Source organism: Osmerus mordax, chromosome 5 (genome assembly GCF_038355195.1).
Source record: "Osmerus mordax isolate fOsmMor3 chromosome 5, fOsmMor3.pri, whole genome shotgun sequence".
NCBI classification, from domain to species: domain Eukaryota; kingdom Metazoa; phylum Chordata; class Actinopteri; order Osmeriformes; family Osmeridae; genus Osmerus; species Osmerus mordax.
Window position 1 is genome coordinate 4702925 of NC_090054.1, and position 24523 is coordinate 4727447.

General features: G+C 45.8%; 1 protein-coding gene across 1 annotated transcript in view; it reads right to left on the reverse strand.

Moving 5' to 3' along the window:
- abcc2 (ATP-binding cassette, sub-family C (CFTR/MRP), member 2) overlaps positions 1-24523 on the reverse strand; it is a 66203-nt gene that overhangs the window by 7386 nt on the left and 34294 nt on the right. Inside the window, exons 22-31 of the mRNA XM_067235618.1 lie at positions 12539-12641; positions 12217-12436; positions 9588-9742; positions 8924-9079; positions 7752-7951; positions 6699-6825; positions 4338-4439; positions 3521-3664; positions 1759-1917; positions 1020-1186 (exon numbers count right to left, since the gene is read on the reverse strand). Of these exons, the coding sequence (XP_067091719.1) occupies positions 1020-1186; positions 1759-1917; positions 3521-3664; positions 4338-4439; positions 6699-6825; positions 7752-7951; positions 8924-9079; positions 9588-9742; positions 12217-12436; positions 12539-12641 (1533 nt within the window). The remainder of the gene's footprint in view (positions 1-1019; positions 1187-1758; positions 1918-3520; positions 3665-4337; positions 4440-6698; positions 6826-7751; positions 7952-8923; positions 9080-9587; positions 9743-12216; positions 12437-12538; positions 12642-24523) is intronic.

Below are 24523 nucleotides of genomic sequence, written 5' to 3' on the forward strand. Positions count from 1 at the left end.
CATTAGTTCACGAGGAGAAGATTTTTGTAGGTTTTCACTGTACAGCTAAATCTATCATGGCAGACATTATGGGTCCTTCGGGCTATTTTGTTCCTTATGAAAAATGATGCATGTACACTAAGTTTCAGAAGAATTGGAGCAATGGGGTGGAAATGCCATCACTTTGAAAATCAGACTTTAGGGTGTGTCTTGTGGCGCCCCCTACAGTCAAATGTGTCCCATATTTGGTGTGGGGGTACCCACTTGGATGTAGTATCAATGTGCCAAATTAGAACATTTCTGACCAAGGACTTTTTGAGATATTGTGGCGCAAGGAGAATATAAATAATAATAATAATAATAATACCATCAAAAACACTAGGTTTCCTCCTACAGGAGGAACCCTAAATATTTGCAACTATTAGCAACAGAACATTGGGTTTGAACTTGTTGCGTGTCCACTTGTCTTTTAACATGAGATAACATCTCCTTTGCTCCAACTCTGTCTATCACAATATAAATTATTAGAATGTATTTCTGTGATTTGATTAGACAAAGCTCTGAGACAAATGTGCATAAATGCACAGGATTGGACAGACCATGGCCCTGGGATGGTGTTTCTTCACCACAGCTGGAGACAGAGAGAGGCTGCCCAGTGACCGTGCAGCCACATGGTCTGTTTTGTCCAATTCATTTGTTTGTTAACGTTACGTTTGGTGCTGTTTGGTCCATTTTTGGCACGTTGCTGGCGGCAGACAAGTCCCTTCTCCAGCCCCCCACATATTGAGAGACTCCCATGAGGTCCTTCCCCCCTCTTCGACCCAGAGCTGTAGGTTTGTTTTCAAATATGGATGGGAGGATGCGGCCGTTCAATAGAATGTTCTCGTGTGTGTGGGGGAGGGGGGACAGATTTACCGTTTTGAAAAAGTGTGTAGGACATGTCCGACCCATGTATACTGGAATCTAAGCTCCTGCTTAAACCTCATGCTATAAGAGGGATGTACAGGAGTTTCCCCCCCCATGTGTTGATATTGACGTACCTGAGGTTCTCCCCCCCCTCTGAGACCTCATGGTACAGTCCCTCCTCCAGCGCCCCCACGTAGTCCTTCAGGTGGGACAGCTCCAGCACACGCCAGATGTCCTCGTCACTGACGCTCTCAAACGGGTCCAGGTTCATCCTCAAGCTTCCTGAGAACAGAACTGGGTCCTACACGAGAGCATAAGCAGGTAAGTGGGTGTGTTTGTGTAGGTGTTTGTGTGGGTGCATGTTGTCATGTGTGTGTGTGTGCATATTTGTATGTATGTGTGTGTGGGTGGATTTAATTGTTCCCTTTTTGGCTGACTAATTAATATGTGTGTGTATTTGTTTGTGTGTGGGGGCGTGCATTAGCATGAATGAATGTGTGTGTGAATGTGTTTGTGGTGTGTGTGTTACCTGTGGTATGATGGTGAGTGTGTGTGTGTACCTGTGGTATGATGGTGTCTGTGAATGTGTGTGTGTACCTGTTGTATGATGGTGAGTGTGTGAGTGTGTGTGTGTGTGTGTGTTAGTTACCTGTAGTATGATGGGGTGTGTGTATGTATCTGTGCTATGATGGTGTATGTGAGTGTGTTAGTTACCTGTGGTATGATGGTGAGTGTGTGAGTATGTGTGTGTGTGTGTGTGTGTGTGTGTGTATGTGAGACTGTGTGTGTGTGTGAGACTGTGTGAGACTGTGTGTGTGTGTGTGTGTGTGTGTGTGTGAGACTATGTGTGACTATGTGTGTGTGTGTGTGTACCTGTGGTATGATGGTGAGTCTGCTCCTCAGGTCGTGAAGCCCCAGGGTAGAGATGTCCATGCCGTCGATGAAGATCCGCCCCTCTGCTGCCTCGATGATCCTGAACAGGCAGTTGGTGAGACTGGACTTCCCTGCTCCGGTCCGACCCACGATGCCAATCTGTGTGTGTGTGTGTGTGTGTGGGGAGGGGGGGGGGGGGAGGGGGAGACACAACCTTGAGAACCAGGGCTCTCCCACCCTGTTCCAGGAGAGCTAGCTTCCAGTAAATATTTGCTCCAACTGGCTGCAACCAATTTCGCTTTTTACACAACACCCGGTAATTATTAGAATCATTGTGCTAGATTAGTGTTGGAGTGAAGACGTAAAGGGAGGTAGCTCTCCAGGAGTAGAGTTGGAGAGTCCTCATGTAAGCATACATCTTCAGAAACTGAAAACCTACAATTGATCCGTTACACTTCAGTTACACAGAGCCATTTCCATTAAATGACAATCTAGAGCAGATTAATGACAAATCATTTGGCAGACACTTTTTTATCCAAAATCCAAACTTTGGGAACATTTTGTGGAATAGTCTGGTGGCTGGTGTTCAGGTAGACCAGACCTGGGCCGCGGTCCAAACCCAGCCATTCGGCTGTGTCAGTCCGTCCCGCGTGAGGTAAATCAAAACTTTAAAAATAAATAGATGAATGTGTTGACCGGTAGGAAATCTTTAGTCCTGAAAGACTACAGTGATCAGGCGATATACGTACTGTATGTGCGCTTACGCAGCCTCACCGACAGGAGACACTGAGTAAGCTGTTGGTCAACTTCAAAGTGCGTATACTTATCCTGATGTTGTTATTGGTTGACAAAATATCAACTATCACGTCGTATGTATGCCCTGCATCGAAATAATTCCTAAAAATAGTGTAAGTATCTTCGGGAATACTCATGTTTTCAAAATAGGCGCTTTTCCGTGTTTTTCACCTCTCCTTCCTGTTTGTCCGTCTGTCCAATCAGGAGGGTCCGTCCTCTGCTAGATAGGCCCTACCTTTTCCGGTAGAAGTTAATGCCGTTGTGTTTCATGATTTGTTAAAGTGTTTTCCTATTTGCTGTTGTGTTTTCCTATTTGCTGTTGTGTTTTCCTACTTGCTGTTTTGTTTTCCTATTTGCCATTGTGTTTTACTGTGTTTTATGATTTCCTGCCACCGTACCACAGTTTGAAGTTTACAATAGACACAGTAGTGTGAGTTGTCACAACTGTGTTTTGAAGCCAAAATCACATGCAAATTGTGTGTAATTATTAAATTAACTGAAATTAGGGGGGTGCTATTTCAGATCTAACATTTATTTGATGGACTGCCACATTTGGCAGCTGAACTCTGAGGTTTTTTTTAACGCTTTCACCCCGGGCCGGCACAGTCCCTGGCACAACCTGTCATGTCTTTTCATCGATCTTCTTCTTCACAGTATCCATCCTTCTATCCATCTCTACAGCAATTCCATCTATCTAGTCATGTCCTTCCTGTATCAGTCATTCTACAAATCTGCCCATTCAGCCATGGCAGAGCATCTGAAGCACATGACTCCATCTTAACAGCTGATTGGCTTAGAGGTAAAGCTTGCTTTTTACAGCACAACTTTAATTCCTCTGTCAGTAGAACTCCTGCATTTGAAGACTCTTATTTGGACTGTTCAGGACAACAAAGGACAGTGTTGCTCCCATTTTACTGTGTCGGAAACAGATACACACACATATTTAAACCCACACACACACACCTACCTTCTCAGTGCTGTCGATGTCACAGGTAATGCCATGCAGAACCAAGTCTAGTTCAGGTCGGTAGCGGACCTTGAAGTTCTCAAAGCGCAGCCTCCCAGCCTCGGGCCACTTCTTATCCGGTCTGATGTCTGTTACCCAGGCAGCCTACACACACACACACACACACACACACAGGGAGGTCATTGGGTGAGATTCAGGAGGTCACCAGTATTGAACTGGTGACCGTGTTGGATGAGACAAGGACTCACTTTCTCTCAGACCTGTGCACCTGTCTGTGGCAGGTGATGTTAGCTCAGACAGAACCCTGTGGAGCTCTCCCAACATTACACACAAACTCTGCAGAGAGTGGTGCTCCCCAATCGATTCAAAATCTGTACAATGAGTATCCAGCCTCCGTAACCTCACTCCTTGCCTTCATAACCAAGCCCCTAGCCTCCATAACCTACCCCCAGTCCCCATAACCTAGCTTCTGTAACACAGCCCCCAGCCTTCATCTGCCAGCCTATATCCACAAGCCTGTCAGATCTGTCCGTAGCCTCCAACCCCCCAGTCCATAAACTCCAGCCTTCATCCCCAGGTCGCTAGACCTGTTGCTAGGTTAAAATGCCATTCCAAATAAAGAGATAAGATCTGGCTCTCTGCGTTTGTGACACTTGAGGTACAAACTGAGGTAGGAACGGAATACATGTTGGTCTCTTACTGGTTATATTTGATCTACACAGCTGGTTGTACTTAGGTTTAGGCAAGAGTGTACAGTATCTCTCTCTCTCTCACACACACACACCTCTGAAATTCTTACGCTTTTTTTGTTTCTCACCTCATTGTCTATCTCGGTATACTCGCTAACTCTCTCCACAGCAACAATGTTTGTCTCCAGCTCTGAGGTCATCCTCACCAGCCAGTTCAGCGTCTGTGTCACCTGGAGGATGATGGGTCAAAGGTCATATAGTGTCATCATCATCATCATCATCATCATCATTTTGCTTACTTAGGTAAGAGGCCAGCCCTGTTTTTATTCTCTGCCTCATGTGTGGGGGCAAGTTTGTGCATGTATGTGTGTGTGTGTACGCAGGGTGTGTTTGTGTGTATGCAGGGTGTGTGTGTTTGTGTGTACGTGGGGTGTGTGTGTGTGCGCAGGGTGTGTGTGTGTGTGTACGCGGGATGTGTGTGTGTGTCGTGGCAGCCGGGGACAGCGTCACCAGCCAGAGCTAAAAACTCTTTGTGAGCAGCAACTCTCCCAGACTTCAAGCTCCAGGGATAATTGAGGCCCAGAGTAGCTCCTTTCCTTGTCAGTCTCCCGCACTACAAAAGGCCAGCCATGGCACGACTTGATGGAGACCAGGGGGGTATTCGTCGTAGCTCGCTAAGCGGTTTAGCGAGCTAATTTTCAGGCTAAGATAAAAAAAAACGCCCCTCTTTTTGGTTCGTGGAAGCAACTTTCGATAAATCACCATAGTAACATATCAATTAGCACTAACCTGCTCCAGAGCAGGCTAACGTAAGTGTAGCTGGATAAGCTTGCCACACCCCCGGAAAATAACATGGCAGCTCCCTTTTTGAGAGACCCAGTTGACCAAGGAGCTATATTTTAGTTCGATTAGCTTTCCATACCAATAGAGTTCTTCGCGATTGCCAAGATCCTTTATTTCACAAGGATGAGTTCTTGTTTGAGCGATATCGATTCAGCCGACAAGGACTCATTTATTTGCAAGACCTTCTCGGGCCGTACATTGCAAATATATCACACGCCGCAGCAAGCTTTATGCTTTATTATGAGCTTATGCTGCTGTATGTGAATATGTAACGCTATGTTTTACGAAATGTCTTGTCTTATCTGTTGTGCCTGTGCTTTTTTTTCACTGTGGGAGAGTGGGAAACGTCATATCGATTCCTTTTTATGTCTTGACATGTGAAGAAATTGACAATAAAGCTACTTGACACTTTAACTGTGCTTCAGACTGCATAGCCTTGAGGTTTTTTTGCGTCAGGTAGGCTATAGGCTACATTTTTATACAGCATAGGCGATGCAGAAAACATTGGCAAAGCCGCAGCATGCGTTGCTGTAAGAAAAGTGTACTTGGCGCTTAACCAGCTGATGAATCAATTCATCATATTCCCTGGCCATGTCCCAGTCAATTAAATCAAAGAGGGATTTACACATAGGCCTACATGCATATACACATATATAGTACATGATATAAGCGCAGTAGCCTACATATATCCTCATAATTGTCTATGAATTCGTATCAATTAGATACTCGTTGGCCTTGTTTTTATCTAGCCTACTTATTCTGAAAGAGTTGAGATCATTATTTTCACTAGCAAGATCTCATTCGATTATTAATTTCCATTAAGTCTATACCAGCAGGCACATTTAAAGAAATGTGATCTGATTGATTGGGGTAATGAGGCACTTAAGATGAGCCTATACATTTCCCCAAAACTTTCGCATTTAGCTTATCGGCAATTTTTGGCCAAGCTGCTTGTCTTGCTCTGGCAGCGGTGGCGGTGTTTGACTTAGCCATGATAATATGCTTATTGTCTTCTTAGAGACTCATTATAATAGTTTGCTCGGATGGCGAAAATAGCCTATCAACGCTCTCTCTTTCGTCTTTTCCGCCATCATACCGTTAAAAAATCACGGTTTTGGTGATCGACCTTTCCTGCCTTTTGAAGTAGGACGTGCACGTGCAATTTCCCTGATAAGTTTAGCCTGATTGAAATTAACCACATGATTTGGATGCGGATCAGCCGTTGACGAACCGATATTTGCTGTTCTCACTCATCTCGCTAATGTTAACGGGCTAAAGGGACAATTGATTAACTTAGCTTCAACCCTTATGACGAACGGGGCCCAGGGCGCAACCAGCCAAGCTTACAGGTCACAGCCCGACTCCTTCTCTCCACCTAAAGGGCTCTGTCATTCACCTGACCCCGGAGAACTGACACTTTGATGGCCGCCATTCTAGTTTTTACCTTCCTGAGTTTTTTTCTATCTTTTATTTGCACTACCCTTATGGGTCTCAGTGAGGTTGCTCCAGTGTGTGTGTGTGTGTGTGTGTGTGTGTGTGTGTGTGTGTGTGTGTGTGTGTGTGTGTGTGTGTGTGTGTGTGTGTGTGTGTGTGTGTGTGTGTGTGTGTGTGTGTGTGTGTGAGAGAGATTGTATAGTCAGACTCACATTGAGAGCGTATGAGATAGAGAGGCCAACCAGACCGCTGTCCAGAGAGTCTCTGGAGATCACTGCAAACAGTGCTGAGAAGAACACCACCAGATTCCCCAGGAACTCCAGACGAATGGCCAACCACCTGGACACACACATACACATACATGCACACAAACACACACACAGTTAATCAATATAGGCATGGGTTACATTCTTCTCCACAATGGATGTTTGATCAGGAAAAGGTAATACAGATGCTTCTCATCAGCACACAAACTCTAGGGGCCCTATTTTAACGATCTGAAAAGCAAGTATCAAACGCGAAACGCAAGTAACTTTGTGGGCGGGACTCCGGCGCTGTTGCTATTATACCGGCGAGATAAATGACTCTTGCGCCCGACGCAAATCTAAAATGGGTTGGTCTGAAGTAAATGCAATGTAAATGTAAGTAGCTACATTACTCATAGGTGTGGTTTGGGCGTAACGTGCAATAAACCAACCAGAGCGTCATATTCCCTTTAAGAGCAGGCGCGCTTGTTCCATGGCGGATTGTTATTATAATGGCGGAATTACCAGGCGCATGCCAGGAGTGGTTCACAGCCGAGGAGACCGACGTTCTCGTCAGGGCCGTAAAAGACAGAGACGTGACATTGAGAAAGCCACATAAATTAGCTTCGGTAAAACAGGAGTGTTTACCATTAGCCTATTTTTACCGTTACCATTATTGCATTAGTCTGAATAATTTGGGTAAATGTGTACGCTAGATTTATGCCTTTTTTCACAGTTTCATCCACATCCACAATGATTTCCCTTGTGTGGTAATAATTCAATCACAGTTGAAACACATACAACCTAAATTTGTATTACACTATGTATGTGTTTTTTTCTGTGAGTGTATATGTTTGTATATGTTTGTGTGTCTTTGGCTGTATATGTTTGTGGTGGTGTGTGTGGGAGTGTGTGTGTTTGTGCCTGCATGTGTCTGTGCATGAGTGTGTGTGTCTGTGTGTGTGAGTAGGAGTGTGTGTTTGTGTGGGAGTGTTTGTGTGCGCGTGTGTTGACTCAGACCTGTTGGAGACTATCCACGGGTAGACACTTTTCAGGTTCTCATCGATGGTCTTCTCGTTGTGCTGGAGGAAGCGGTCCTGGTGTCCGTACGCCCGGATGACCGACAGGCCTGACACCGTCTCCCCAAAGTGAGAGTAGATGGGCGAGCGAGACACCGAGTCCAGACGACGCAGCTGGCGGGAGGTCGCCACGTAGAAACGCTGCAGCGGGGGGAAAAGGTAGAGGAAGGGTGGAGGAGGGGCAGAGGAGAGGACAGAGGTGAGGGGGGTGGAAGACAAAGCAAAGCAGGGTTCAATTGGGTGCATCGGGACTGTTGCATAGGCTCATCCAAGTAAACAGAAATTATTCGTTCATTTCCCGACTCGGTCTTCGGTACGAGTCTTTGGATAATTTTTCACGTGACCTGCATAGGCTCTGTAGTGGTAGCTAGAGGAAACACTAGAGGGAACGATTCGTTCATTTCCCGATTCGGTCTTTCTACGAGTCTTTGGATCATTTTTCACGTGACCTGCATAGGCTCTGTAGTGGTAGCTAGAGGAAACGAACGATTCGTTCATTTCCCAACTCGGTCTTTCTACGAGTCTTTGGATAATTTTTCACGTGACCTGCATAGGCTCTGTAGTGGTAGCTAGAGGAAACGAACGATTTGTTCATTTCCCGACTCTGTCTTTCTACAAGTCTTCCACGTGACCCGCATTGTATTTTTTTGTAGAGGAAACAGTTTCCTCATTCCCTTTCGCGTGGCCTCTGTTTTAGTAAGACGTGAATGATATTCGCTCAAGTCATCATACTGACTGGTTTTGTTATTTTCACTTTACATTTACACTTACAGTTTAGTGCAGTGTAATTGTTTGCCGTGATAATGAAATGCTAGTTTGATAATAAATGACCAAATCATACAAACTGTCATGATACATTATTTTAATGCAGGGATTTCTTTTAAAATAGTATCTGCTGGTGCACATGTCATGCACTAACCCACATGAGAATATGATACGTGTTTGCAGTGGACGGATAGACCCCCCCCCCCCCCCCCCAACTCTCCTCTACCTACCCTCTTCTGTTCCCCCCCTTGACCCTCTCCTTCTACTCTTCACTTCACTTCTCCTCTCCCTCCTCCTCCACCGCCCCCCCCCCCCCCCCCCCCCCCCCGCGCGCCCCTTGTCTCTCACCTGCACAAAGTAGTAGACGACGGCCAAAGGGATGATGACAATGGTGAAGAAGGGCGTTGCGAGGCAGATGACGAAGAGGGTCCCGACCACACCCAGAAGGCACAGGATCCAGGAGCGGAAGGAGTTGGGGATCGCTTCGTCCACCGTGAACATGTCCTGAGCCAAACAGGACGGGAGCTTATTAACAACGCTTCCCACGGGAACAAGGCAGGTATGAAGACGATGGGAGATATGTCCTATTCTCATTTACACCACAAACAAATTCTCTGCTGGGAGCCGGTGATCAGCCAGTGTTACTTTGATCCCCTCACACTGAAGCAGAACAGAAGCGCTGTCCCCCCGAGATAAAAACGAGCCAAAATAAAAGATCCAATAAACGTTCATTGTGAGCAAAAGACTCCTTTCTTAGATGTAAGTCATAGATTAAGGCCTATTGAATGGATTTCAATCCAATCATTTCCCACGCAACAATCTTTTACTTTTTAACTGATGGGATAGCCTGTCTCAGGGGTTTAGGTTTAGCACGGATGGTGCTGTTCGTGTTTAATTGAGCCATATAGTTTATTAGACTCAGTTGTATCATGTTGCGGTTACATTTTTGTGTGCACTATTTACAATGAAGTGATGTTGGTTGTGTGCAAGGTTGGCACCGGCTGGTGGCTACCTTGGCGAAGCGGTTGACCACCCTGCCTGATGGCGTGGTGTCGAAGAAGACCATGGGCACTCGGAGGATGTTGGACAGCAGCCGGGAGTGGAGGATACGTGATGCAGAGATGGAGCCGTTGGCCAGGAGGAGGGTCCCCAGGAACACAAAACACCCTGGGGAGGGAAGAGAGAGAGGGGGGGAGAGAGAGGGGGAGGGAGACAGTCAGTCAGGTGATCCTTAGTCTAACTCTATAGAGTGTCCACTTTCAAACTCATATACCCCATTCCTACAACCCCATCACAGGCTGCCAGAGTAAGACCATAACAGAACACAGCTTGAAGAGCCAGCAGGATAAAGAACCAATTTAGAACAAATCACATTTATGTGAAGAATCAGGACATCTTTTTTATTTTTCTTCTACCAACTCAGGTACTTTGGGGATCTATGACAGCTCAATATGATGACTATTTCTGACAGTGACTGACATTGCCAAACAGCCGGGAGTGGAGGATCCGTGCTGATGAAGAAAGTGTTTTGTCCGTCTCTTCATAAACGGAGTGACTAAGTTCAGTTAAGTTCTGGATTTTAATACGTATTTATCAATCTGCAGATTGGGAGAGAAAACCAGTCTTCTGACCATAAATGACAACACAACACCAAGCTTAGGTCTCCACCAGGTCTCTCTCCACTCCGAAAGCCGGAGGACCATCTTTTATAGGGCACAAGAATGTAAACATAGATTGTGACAGTCAGGCAGGAATGACGTTACAACAGTCTCAGAGAAAAAGATTCACTGCTTCCAACACATAACAACTTTCACACTAGAGAGTTCATAGTTGGAGCTCTCCTTGTAGTCATGACAAGGACCGTTTAGCCAGTACTTTCTTCTGACCCTGAACATCTATTAACCTGACACATAGACACAATATACTGTTATTAATAGCAAGCTTACACGATAAATGTACTAACTAGTATCCAAAGACTAGTTCTAATGATTTGTGATTAATGTAAGCACACAGGAAATCCAAATTTCTTCCACAGTGCCCACACCTTCCCATCCAATCACAAACCCCTCACGGGGGTGAGGAAAGTGTACGGAAAGGACTTGGAAGATTATCTTGACTCAAGTCTAGATAGGGGTGTGGTGTAAGTTACATTCTGGCATACTGTAGGTTATGTAAAAGGATTTCTCGTATGCCTACAATCATATGAGCAGTGATGCTTGGGTAGAGGGTGACAGGGGGGGTTGGGTTCTTGACAGGATTCCCACTACTTTATACACTGACTGAACTGCTGCGCAAGACTGCTGGCTCTCAAATGCAAAGAGACAGCAGGGGAAAATGGTAGCTACAAGCAGTGATTCTGGGGTTCAAGCAAGCACAATTCTTTTTGCATTTTCACAAATACAATAAAGGTTTAACAAATCTCAAACTGTGTTTTGAAGACCCTGTATAGTGATTCAAATCAACTGTTCTCGAACCGAATAGTCAGAGTTTCCCATTTTAGGGTAAATCAACTCAGAGTTCAGGTTAGGTTCACAGTTTGTTAAAACCGCTTTCTGGGGTTAACATTGTGCGATAACATTTATATTTTTTGACGATGTTGTTAAGGCGGCAGGTGTGAACAGTGTCGTTCTGAGCCCTTCATCAACCATCAAAAGGAGGGCTTTACCCCCTGTGGAGAAACGCCCCCTCATTTGTGGGTGATAAAGACAACCCTTGTCTGGGTATCTGTGTGGGGGGTTTTCTGCAAACACACACACACTGGCCCTATTTAAACGATCTGAAACGCTAGTATCAAACGCAAAACGCAAGTAGGCCTAACTTTGTGGGCGGAACTCGGGCGCTGTTACTATTATACCGGCGGGTTAAATGACTCTTGCGCCAGACGCAAATCTAAAATGGGTTGGTCTGAAGTACCTACATTACCCATAGGTGTGGTTTGGGCGTAACGTGCAATAAACTAATCAGAGCAAAATCTCACATTCCCTTTAAAAGCAGGCGCGCTTGTTCCATGGCGGATTGTTATTATAACGGGGGAATATGCCAGGCGCACGCCAGCAGCGGTTTACAGCCGAGGAGACCGACGTTCTAGTCAGGGCCGTAAAAGACAGAGAAATGACATTGTATGGGGATGGGAGAAACCCACATAAATAAGCTTCGTCCTTATTTACGTGCGTCTGTGGATGGTAAAAGTCCGCTGTGCGTCGAGTGCACAATAGGAATGATACAGGCCTCGGTGTACAAATGTAATTGCGCTGGGTGCAAGATAGGGCCCTCTGTCTCCCTGGAGAACAGCTGCTGGAGGAACAGAAGTGTTAGGAACAGAAGAGGAGTTAGGTGGCTGAGCGGTGAGGGAATTGGGCTGGTAATCCGAAGGTTTCCAGTTCGATTCCCGGTCATGCCAACTGACGTTGTGTCCTTGGGCAAGGCACTTCACCCTACGTGCCTCGGGGGAATGTCCCTGTACTTACTGTAAGTCGCTCTGGATAAGAGCGTCTGCTAAATGACTAAATGTAAGTGTGAGGCAGATGCATTTCACCTGTTCAACCACTGAGCTGAGAATATTTTGCATAATAATAAATACATTTATCAATTGTTATCCAGTGAAATTTGTGATTTTTAGCAAGGGGGTTTTGCATGGTTACCTTGGGCCACGCCTAGCACTCCGAATATGCCCACTCTGGTGTCCCTCTTCCAGGTGGGGTAGGTCATGTTGAAGTACTCCACCGCATCATTGGTCCAGTCGCTGAGCCACAAGTTCTGGCCGATGAAAGCAATGTTCTGGATGAAGTAGACCAGGAAAACCATGGAGGAGTAGACCCAGCCCATGGCACTCAGGTATTGGATATATAGTGAGAATTTCACCTGGACAAGAGGGGGAATGGTTATTGTGTGTGGGTGGGTGAGTGAATTAGTAAGTGTGTGTGTGAGTCTGTGTGTGTGTGTGAGAGAGTGTGTATGACTTACCTGACCAGTTTCCATGGTTTCCTTCTCAATGAGCCTCTGTCCTTTCTTGGTCTCATCAGGGTTTTGGGGTTTCTGTATGGAGCTGTTCTTCCTCAACCTGACACTGTATACACACCCACACGCGCGCACACACGCAACACACCCACACACGCCCACACAAACACACACACAATTAGAAACACACTCAATAATAATAGAATTATTAACACACACCACAAACACATACCTTTACACACGCCACACACACAATTGAAATTAGTAATGAATCATTTAAGGACATTTTTGTACAAGTAAATTTTGTAGTACATTTTGAATTTATTGAAATTCTGTCATTCAAGCTATTGAAAGTAATCCTATCCTTCCTGACACACATCCCTCCTTCCAGTGTTCCCTCTCCTCAGTGCATGGATGTGGGGAAGGAAGATATGATAGCGATATGACCCAAGATAATGCTAAACCTGCACTCACAGAAATGAATCATGGCATATTTTATAATTAAGTATTTCCATCTATTAGATTTGATTTAAATAGTCATTGTTTCAAAATTTATTCATTAAAATGTCTTAGAATTAGCATAAGTCTATTAATTCTTAAATATATTACATTTAGTCATTTAGCAGACGCTCTTATTTACATTTACATTTATTCATTTAGCAGACGCTTTTATCCAAAGCGACTTCCAAGAGAGAGCTTTACAAAGTGCATAGGTCACTGATCATAACAACAAGATAGCCAAAAAAACATCGCGAGTAGCCAAAACATGAAGCACACATTGTGAACAACCAAAGTAAGTGCCAAAGGGAAGAACCATAAGAGCATGTAGTTAAACAAGTTACAATTAAACAACATGAACCGCTATAAGTGCAAGTGTACCTGTGGAAAAAAGCAAGCAACAGTAATAAAAACAATATATCACAGCGAGAACAAAAATTTTAAACAGTTACCACTAACCACAAGAGCAACAAGTCTCTAAGCAAGAGTCATTGTGATCCTTGAGGAAACTGACATCGGGTCAAGCGAACCATTCCTAAGTACCGTTGTACTCCCGGAACAAGTGCGTCTTGAGCCTTTTCTTGAAGGTGGAGAGTATCTCTGATGGAGGAGTGGTGGGGAGTTGATTCCACCACTGGGGGGCCAGACAGGAGAAGAGCTTGTGTTGGGACCGGGCGGTCTTGAGCGGTGGGACCACCAGGCGGTTGTCTGAAGAAGACCGTAGGTGACGGGTGGGGGTGTAAGGCTGCAGGAGAGACTTGATGTAGACGGGTGCAGTCCCGTTCACTGCTCGGAAGGTCAATACCAGGGTCTTGAATCTGATACGGGCCATGATAGGTAGCCAGTGGAGAGAGATGAGGAGCGGGGTAACATGGGAGTGTCTGGGTAGATTGTAGACCAGGCGGGCCGCTGCGTTCTGAATCCTCTGAAGAGGGCGGGTTGCACATGCTGGGAGACCAGCGAGCAGCGAGTTGCAATAGTCCAACTTGGAGAGGACAAGTGCTTGGACTAGCAGCTGGGTGGAGTGCTCAGACAAGTATCTCCTGATCTTCCGGATGTTGTAGAGGGTGAATCTACACGACCGGGAGACCTCAATGTGGGCCGTGAGGGAGAGCTCGTCATCCATGGTAACCCCAAGGTTCCTGGCAGAGGATGAAGGGGTCACCGTCGCAGATCCCAGGGTGATTGAGAGATCGTGGGAGATGGAGGGTTTAGCCGGGATGATGAGAAGTTCTGTTTTGGCGAGGTTCAGCTGGAGGTGGTGCTCGGTCATCCAGGCGGAGATGTCTGTGAGGCAGGCCTCAATCCTAGCTGAGATCCCCGGAACGGTCGGGGGGAATGACAGGTACAGCTGTGTGTCGTCAGCGTAGCAGTGGTAGGAGAAGCCATGGGAGGTGATGATTGGTCCAAGTGAGGTGGTGTACAGAGAGAAGAGGAGGGGTCCAAGGACGGAGCCCTGTGGGACACGTGGAGAGCTGGCGAGGTCCTGACAGTTTGCCTCCCCAGGAAACCTGGTAGGATCTTCCCGACAGGTAGGATGAATCTTATCCAGAGCGACTTACAGTAAGTACAGGGACATTCCCCCCGAAGCAAGTAGGGTGAAGTGCCTTGCCCAAGGACACAACGTCATTTGGCACGGATGGGAATCGAACTGGCAACCTTCAGATTACTAGCCCGACTCCCTCACCGGGGTTTGCGTGTCCTAATGATCCTGGAAGCTATGTTGTCGGGGGCTTTATGCCCCTGGTAGGGTCACCCAAGGCAAACAGGTTCCAGGCGAAGGATCAGACAAAGCGTGGCTCAAAAAACTACCATGAAGAAAACTAACAATGGTTCTCAGTTGCCCCTGCCCGGAAGCGGGTCACCGGGGCCCCCCCCTGGAGCCAGGCCCGGGGGTGGGGCTCGATGGCGAGCGCCTGGTGGCCGGGCCTTTTCCCATGGGGCCCGGTCGGGCACAGCCCGAAGAGACAACGTGGGACCCCCTTCCAGTGGGCTCACCATGCGCAGGAGGGGTCATGGGGGTCGAGTGCAGTGCGAGACGGGCGGCGGCCATCGGCTCCGGAACCAGTCTCCTTGAGAGGGGCTGGACTCTCTTCCACTCTGGAGTTGCCCTCGGTGAGAGGCGTCGAGCTGGGGTGGGAATACTTGTTTCCCCTCGGTTCGGCGCCTGTACGTTGGGGTTCACCCCGGTGGACGAGAGGGTAGCCTCCCTCCGCCTTCGGGTGGGGGGACAGGTCCTCACTGTTGTTTGTGCTTATGCACCAAATGGCAGTGTAGAGTACCCACCCTTTTTGGAGTCTTTGGGAGGGGTGCTGGAAAGCGCTCCTCCCGGAGATTCCCTCGTCCTCCTGGGGGACTTCAATGCTCATGTGGGCAATGACAGTGAGACCTGGAGGGGTGTGATTGGGAGGAACGGCCCCCCTAATCTGAACCCGAGCGGTGTTTTGTTGTTGGACTTCTGTGCTAGACACGGCTTGTCCATAACGAACACCATGTTCAAGCATAAGGGTGTCCATATGTGCACTTGGCACCAGGACACCCAAGGTCTCAGTTCGATGATAGACTTTGTAGTCGTGTCGTCGGATCTGAGGCCGAATGTCTTGGACACTTGGGTGAGGAGAGGGGCGGAGCTGTCAACTGATCACCACCTGGTGGTGAGTTGGCTACGATGGTGGGGGAAGACACCGGTCAGGCCTGGCAGGCCCAAACGTAATGTGAGGGTCTGCTGGGAACGGCTGGCAGAATCCCCTGTCAGAAGGAGCTTTAACTCCCACCTCCGGGAGAGCTTCGACCATGTCTCGGGGGAGGCCGGGGACATTGAGTCCGAATGGGCCATGTTCCGGGCCTCCATTGTTGAGGTGGCTGACCGGAGCTGCGGACGCAAGGCGGTCGGTGCATGTCGCGGCGGTAACCCTCGGACTCGGTGGTGGACGCCGGAGGTGAGGGAAGCCGTCAAGCTGAAGAAGGAGGCCTATCGGACTTTGTTGGCTGGTAGGACTCCAGAGGCAGCTGATGTGTACCGGCAGGCCAAGCGGAATGCGGCTTTGGCGGTCGCGGACGCAAAAACCCGGGCGTGGGAGGAGTTCGGCGAGGCCATGGAGAATGACTTCCGAACGGCTTCGAAAAGGTTCTGGACCACCATCCGGCGACTCAGGAGGGGGAAGCAGTGCACTGTCAACGCTGTATATGGTGGGGATGGTGCGCTGCTGACCTCGATGGGGGACGTCCTGGATCGGTGGAAGGAATACTTTGAAGACCTCCTTAATCCCACCGACACGCGTTCCGACGTGGAGGCAGAGTCTGGGGACATTGGGGGGGGCCCTTCTATCTCTGGGGCTGAGGTCGCCAAGGTGGTTGAAAAGCTCCGCGGTGGCAAGGCCCCTGGGGTGGATGAGGTCCGCTCGGAGTTCCTTAAGGCTCTGGATGTTGTAGGGCTGTCTTGGTTGGCACGACTCTGCAACATCGCGTGGACATCAGGGACAGTGCCTCTGGACTGGCAGACCGGGGTGGTGGTTCCCCTCTTTAAAAAGGGGGACCGGAGGGTGTGCTCCAACTTCAGGGGTATCACACTCCTCAGACTCCCTGGGAAAGTCTATTCAGGGGTGCTGGAGAGGAGGGTCCGTCGGATTGTCGAACCTTGGATTCAGGAGGAGCAATGTGGTTTTCGTCCTGGCCGTGGAACTGTGGACCAGCTATATACCCTCGGCAGGGTTCTGGAGGGTGCATGGGAGATCGCCCAACCAGTCTACACATGTTTTGTGGATTTGGAAAAGGCGTTCGACCGTGTCCCTCGGGGGCTCATGTGGGGGGTGCTCCGGGAGTACAGGGTACCGGACTCCCTGATCGGGGCTGTTCGGTCCCTGTACGACCGGTGCCAGAGTTTGGTCCGCATTGCCGGTAGTAAGTCGAACTTGTTCCCGGTGAGGGTTGGACTCCGCCAGGGCTGCCCTTTGTCACCGATTCTGTTCATAACTTATATGGACAGAATTTCTAGGCGCAGCCAGGGCGTTGAGGGGGTCCGGTTTGGGGACCTCAGGATCGGGTCGCTGCTTTTTGCGGATGATGTGGTCCTGTTGGCTTCATCGGGCCGTGACCTCCAGCTCTCACTGGAGCGGTTCGCAACCGAATGCGAAGCGGCTGGGATGGGAATCAGCACCTCCAAATCTGAGGCCATGGTTATCGACCGGAAAAAGGTGGAGTGCAATCTCCGGGTCGGGGAGGAGATCTTGTCCCAAGCGGAGGAGTTCAAGTATCCCGGGGTCTTGTTCACGAGTGAGGGAAGGATGGAGCGCGAGATCGACAGGCGGATCGGTGCGGCGTCCGCAGTGATGCAGGCTCTGCATCGGTCCGTTGTGGTGAAGAAGGAGCTGAGCCGAAAGGCGAAGCTCTCTATTTACCAGTCGATCTACGTTCCTACCCTCACCTATGGTCACGAACTGTGGGTAGTGACCGCAAGAACAAGATCGCGAATACAAGCGGCCGAAATGAGTTTTCTCCGCAGGGTGTCCGGGCTCTCCCTTAGAGATAGGGTGAGAAGCTCGGTCATCCGGGAGGGGCTCAGAGTAGAACCGCTGCTCCTCCGCGTCGAGAGGGGCTAGTTGAGGTGGCTCGGGCATCTGATAAGGATGCCTCCTGGACGCCTCCCTGGTGAGGTGTTCTGGGCACGTCCCACTGGGAAGAGGCCCCGGGGAAGACCCAGGACACGCTGGAGGGACTATGTCTCTCGGCTGGCCTGGGAACGCCTCGGGGTCCCCCAGGAAGAGCCGGTGGAAGTGGCCGGGGAGAGGAAAGTCTGGGCCTTCCTGCTTAGGTTGCTGCCCCCGCGACCCGACCCCCGGACAAGCGGAAGATGATGGATGGATGGATGAGTTAATATAACTAGAGGAAGCAACTTTTGTCTTCCAAGATGGCGTCCCCATTCATTTATATGAAAAGTGCTCAGTGGCACAGTGAGGCAAGCGAGAGTACGAAACTGGACCGCGCCATCTTTCCACTTCCGACTCTTCCAGTCTAGCTTTAAACAGTGGCTCTTTTTTTCCCTAGCTCTGAGACCTTGTGCACGCTTGCAACTAGCTGTACACGTCATACTTTGCGACAACCAGTCGCGAGCATAGATTTATATGGTCGCGAGCGTGTGAGCTAAGGCATTGCAGTGGCAGAATGGGGTACAAGTCCGATAAGAATCAGAGACATGATGCAAACTTTACGGAAATGTATGCTGTCACTGTATAGTATTCCATTCACTTGTTTTTTAGAAATAGACTATAGGGCTAAATATAGGTCTATTCTAGATGGAACTCATCACATATGTTGTTTTTTTTCTTCGTGATTTGAGTATGATTTCCAACGCATTGTATCGGATTAAATAAACTGTTAACATGAACACTTAGCTCCGTTGTTGTTCTGTCCAGGCAAAGAAAGCTTAATAGTTATTTTTGTAACAGCAATCTTCCATAATGCAGACTTACCATAGCTTACTGTCAACTTTATATTCAAACGAAATGCCACGAAAATCACACTGCCTTCAATTTAACATCAGTGTAGAAATGTGGCTTGTGTTTTATATGTTCAACCTACATGAACCCTAACCCAAACGCCTATTAATGGATATAACGTGATCTAACAAGACTTGGTAATAATGTAATAAATTGAGAAGTGTGTCTAAAATATTATCTACTTTATTGAACGTGCCTTTGAAAGGGGCATATTAACAGAACTATATACAAGACGTTTCCATCAGATATAAGTGGGGGTGAAACATAGAGTCACCGAGGACCTTCATTGTCCCACAAAAGCAGTCTGGCTTTGACACGATCAAAAAAAGAATAATGGGTGTGTTTAACAAAAGCTTCTGAAGGCAAGACTAATATTATTTAAATATATATATATATATATCATTTCCTATTGTGGTTATCAATTAAAGTACTATTAATCTTCGTCTTTGCTCCAGATAGACATGTCAACAATCTATGCTCACATAATATAATATTTGCCATCATGTCATGAACGTTTTTACGAAAAATCTAATCTATTTTAAAATAACGGGAATAAACTATATTAACCCTTTGATACACAACATGGGTCTAAAGTGACCCGAGAGAGTTTAAATCTTCTATATCTTCGCAAAAAAATAATTTAATCGTCCAGTATTCCAGGTATTCCTCAATTAACTTGTTTTTAGTCATCACAAGTCCTTATTTTCATTTTTTCTTTCTTACCTTTTGAATAAAAATCATTTTTGTAACACTACCCCTCTAATGCACAACATGGGTCTAAAATGACCCGTATTCATTTCCTATGTTATTCCGATCATGGCTTTGTGTTTCTTTGGATATTTTTTTTAATAAATGTATTTTATCATGTAATATTCCAGGTATTCATTAAATACATTGTTTTTGATTACCAGAAATCATTCTGTTAATTTTTCCTTTCTTACTTTATATACAAACCAAGTTTTTGTACTTCACTGCACAACACCCTGACTACATGGGTGGTGTGACCAATGCACGACAGCTGTTCATTAAGGAGCTGGGCAAAGAGCTTGTCATGCCACACATGAAGAGGTGCATGGAGGGAACTCCCCACCTTCAAAAACACATCATAGAGGCAATGGGAAGATGTGGAATACAAACACTGAAGCCAACCACCACCCAGCCACAGGAGGACATCAGACAGGCGCGCCAAAAGAAGAGGAAGAGGTGCAACATCTGCCCAGCTGCCAAAGATAGAAAGGCCAGCAGCTGGTGTTCCCAGTGCACCAGGCCTGTGTGCAAGGAGCACAAACATGTTGTTGTCATTTGTGAGGCATGTAAGCACTGAGATGGGAATGTAAGATTGAGCTGTACCCCTGTACCCCCATTCACCACATTGACCTACAGTTACACTACAGTTCAATATTAGTGTTATCGGTTATCAATGAAATGTGACAGAGGCAAATAAACATATTTTAAGTGTTAAATGTACTAGTGTCTGGTCTAAATCCCTACTAAAATGATTATTTTACAAAATGTTGTCTTTGTATTTTATTTTTGTCACACTTATATACATGGGTCATTTTTGACCCATGTTTGTAAACTTGATGTAGTAATACAAAAACGCATTTTGCTCAGAAAGTAAGAAAGACAAACATCTATAATGATTTGATGTAATCAAAAACAATATACTTAATGAATAATTAAAATATTGAAAACTAAAATGAATTGTTTCAAAAAATATAGCAAAGAAACACTCAGCCATACATGAAATACCATAGGAAATGAATGCGGGTCATTTTAGACCCATGTTGTGTATTAGAGGGGGTAAGCATAGCTTGTGTATCAAAGGGTTAACAACATTTCATGTATGTGTGACAACCATTTGCTAAACTTGCTACAACAGGGCAGGCAACTCAAGCCATTTCTTTTTTGTTCCCTGTTAGTATTCGCGAGCACATTTGCAGGCAACTTTTATTGACGTAATCAAATAAATGGGGTGCTAGTTTACTCATTTTGGATTGGTTTCAAACTTAGCAAAGATCAGGAAAAATTATTCTATGAAAAAGCTAGTAGTATGAGCCAGGTTCGAGAATCGAACAAAAATTATTGGGGGAGATAGTTTTGTAAATGTTGACTGGAGTTAATAGAATAAAAACGACCGGAAGAGTCGGAAGTCAAACACGAAATGCAATACCACCTACATCCACCGGGGCCGTTGCTTCAAGCCGAGGGGCGAGGGGTGGGGGCTTGCTTGGTTTACATGCAATTTTCGGGAAGTGAAATCGTTTTGAGGTGGAAATGACGTCAGATTTCGCGCTTTCCCAACCGTTTTTCTTTTCCACCATTTCAACTCAGTTCTGCCTTCCAGGATCGTGACTTTTGCTCTGTAACGGTAAGATATCTGCAGTCATCCAATTTATCTGCTAGTAATCCGTGTGCGTACTTATGTTTTACTTGTGCAGTTAATACCGTACTACATTATTTTGAATAACCAAATCCAGTAAATCCGTCATGATACCAAACATTTTCGTCTAGTTTTATAGCTAGCTCTAAGTCTCACATGGTCGATGCTAGAACCTTCAGATAGGGTGGCTAATTTGCGGCTGGCGTCAGTAAAATAGGAACATAGAGTATGTTGCCTCAGATAGAGACTCGTAGCAAGTACTGTTCAAATTATATATACAAATGTGTAGGTTTTCCCGACTCCAAATTTAGGATTAACTATTAGCTAACTCAGCTGTGGGTCAGGCGAATGCAAATGCTATTTTTATAGCTAAGTATTAAAATTGGAGTGAACTAGTGTTGCACAGTAAACCTGTACTAAAGAGACACTTGCATAGCTTCAGTGTTCTTGTGCATACATAAGAGACAATCACTGCAAACGAGCTGCAGTTCCTGTGCAGACAGGACAACCTAGCAGAACGCCATCTCTGTAGCACTCCATCCAGTACAGAACCCGGGGTCCTGAAGTCTCGACTTTTACGATACTCAAACAATGCGATGTTAATATACCTCTCTGATCTAACGAGTCTGGCTAGCTGTCGTGACCTCTCAGGTGGGCTTTGGCTACGATGGAGAGTTGGAGAGATGGTTGTTCTGCTAGGTTCTCCTGTCTGCACAGGAACTGCAGCTCTTTTGCAGTGATGTTAAGGAGCCTAATAAAGAATCATGGTCATAATTATGTTGGCCCATGCTATATATATATATATATATATATATATGTAGATACATTGTTCAAAAATCTTGGCACATAGTTTTTTCATGGATTTTTTATAGTCTTTAGCAACAGGTCTCCTTAGATTTTCTTTTCTTCATCAAAAAATTACTTGAGTAGTGCAATACATTGACATTTAGCAGACACTCTTATCCAGAGTGACTTACAGACAGTACAGGGACATTCCCCCGAGGCAAGTAGGGTGAAGTGCCTTGCCCAAGGACACAACGTCATTTGAGCAGCCAACAGTTATGTAGCCTACTAGGGAGAGTGCATCAGATGTTACCCCTGGCCTTGACCACACAACAAACAACTATCAACGCCCAGAACATCAGTTGGGGTGAAGATGCATAAAAATATGTTTAGCCCGAGAATATATCACTGTTATAAGTTATAGCATATTGTGTGTCCTAAATGCTTTTACAGCAGGCTGTTTATCGTAAGCCTGTAAACTCAATAGGTTGGAATGGGCCTGGGTTTTCCTTTAGATTGCAGTGTTTGGTTAAGAAAAGGATGGCTATAGCAATAGTTATGTTTATATGTGTACTTATGCAGTGTTTCCTATCATTTATTTTTGCAGTTGGGGAAGTTCTGTCCGAACCCCTCACCCCCTGCCCATAACAAAGTTCTAACCCTAACCCAAGAATTTGGTTAATTAATCCATTCTGTAGGGATAGGCGAACGATGCCTTGTGAAGCTTTGGTGGTTTCTTTCCGCATTGTGCCGGCCCAAAGAGCCGAACTATCGGTGCATTGAAAATGAACAGCGTCACATAGCAGTAGTGGTTGTCTCCGACGGTAGACTACCCTACGTTATTTAATATTTTAATTAAGGCTACATGTGTTCATTTTTATCTGATATTAGTGCTCACATATTAAAATGTTGTGACACATCTGAAGGCCGTTAGAATTATATCATTTTCTCACAGTAAAAGTTAAAGAATATCTTCCGAGGTTCCCTGCACCGAGGCGCGAACTCGGGATACCAGACTCGCTTTGTCAATACGTTGTCGTACAACGCTTTAACCAGCTACACCACCGAAAAAGCCGTTACCTGTTGATGCGGGTGGATGGACTTTATACGATACGGTTTTTAAATCAATTAAACTAGATTATACAGATTTTTTCTTATTCTTAACATTTGTGATATGTAGGCCTATTGTGAAGTGGAGGGACTTTATTTTTACTAATTATTATTACTGTTGACAATGTTGAAGAATCATCAACATTTGTTTTCTGGGCACTGTATAGACCTACCTAGTCCTATCATGTTACGTTTCATTTCAATAAATTAACACAACACTCAGGTGCACGGATTTATAATTGTTACAATACGGATTTGGCTAAATAATAATGACCGATGGAAGAAACTCGAGCGATGCCTGGTGCTGCTTCTCTGGCAATGTGAGATTTGTCTTTAACAAGAAGCGGCGGCTTCTTTCATTCTATTGCTCTGGTTCAGAAGAGCGGCAAAACTTCGAACCAGTTTGTGACGTTTGAAGCATTGAACGTCATCTATCACGTGGTTTCGTAATTTGATACAAGCTCAAAAACACTTTTTCGAAACTGTGCGTATTGGTTTTGCGACACAAGCATCGATGCGTCAGTGCCATACGTCCCATCCCTACCATTCTGTAGAATGCATTGGTTATTGAATGTGTGGCTTTCTGGTAACGATTGCAATTATTCAAAATGTTTGTTCTGCAAGCTGAAGCCAACGTCCAAAGTATGTATTGACTTTGTGGTATTTAAATAATGAATAAATGTAAATAAAAAAGTATTTGCCAAAACTTCCAGTTTTTACTGTAAATGTTATAGTTCACTTTTAAGTATACTGTTAACAGAAGAACATTTCGACCATATTTTTTACAGTAGATTTCAGGCAACCACAGCTGCCAGTTGTTTACCGTAAATTTTATGGGATTTAAAATCCTTAGGTTATTAATAAAAAGTACATGCATCTTATCCATTTTGAATAAATAGGGTTTATCCTGTAAATCTGCCTATAATGCATTTCAAACAAATAGTTTTTATTTACATAAACCTGCTTTTATGCATTTCAAACTAATACATTTTATTACATTGACAAATACAAATCATATTAAGTTTATTAGTTTGTTTAAATTCAAACTATGTAATGTAAATGAGTGGAAATTCTATATGCAATTAAATTACATAAATCTAAAAGATTAGGCTTAAATATTTCTGTGAGTGTGACACACACATATTGGCAGCATGCATGGCATGGTATTGCACACAGTACTTATTTGTTACTGTATAGTTCTTGTGTGAAACCCCCATACCTACCTACAGTACCTACCTACCTGCAGTACCTACCTGCAGTACCTACCTACCTATCTACGTACAGAACCTACTGACCTACCTACCTATGTACAGTACCAGCCTACCTTCCTACCAACAGTAACTACCTACCGTCCTACCTACAGTACATGCCTACCTACCTACCTACCTACCTTCCTTCCCTTCCTTCCTACAGTACCTACCTACATACCTACCTACCTACCTACCTACCTACCTATCTATCTATCTATCTACCTACCTACCTACCTACCTACCTACCTACCTACCTACCTACCTACCTACCTACCTACCTACCTACAGTACCTACTTACCTACCTACCTAGCTACCCAACTACCTACAGTACCTACCTACCTACCTACCTACCTACCTACCTACCTACCTACCTACCTACCTACCTACCTACCTACCTACTTACCTACAGTACCTACCTATCTACCTAGCTACCCAACTACCTACAGTACCTACCTACCTACCTACCTACCT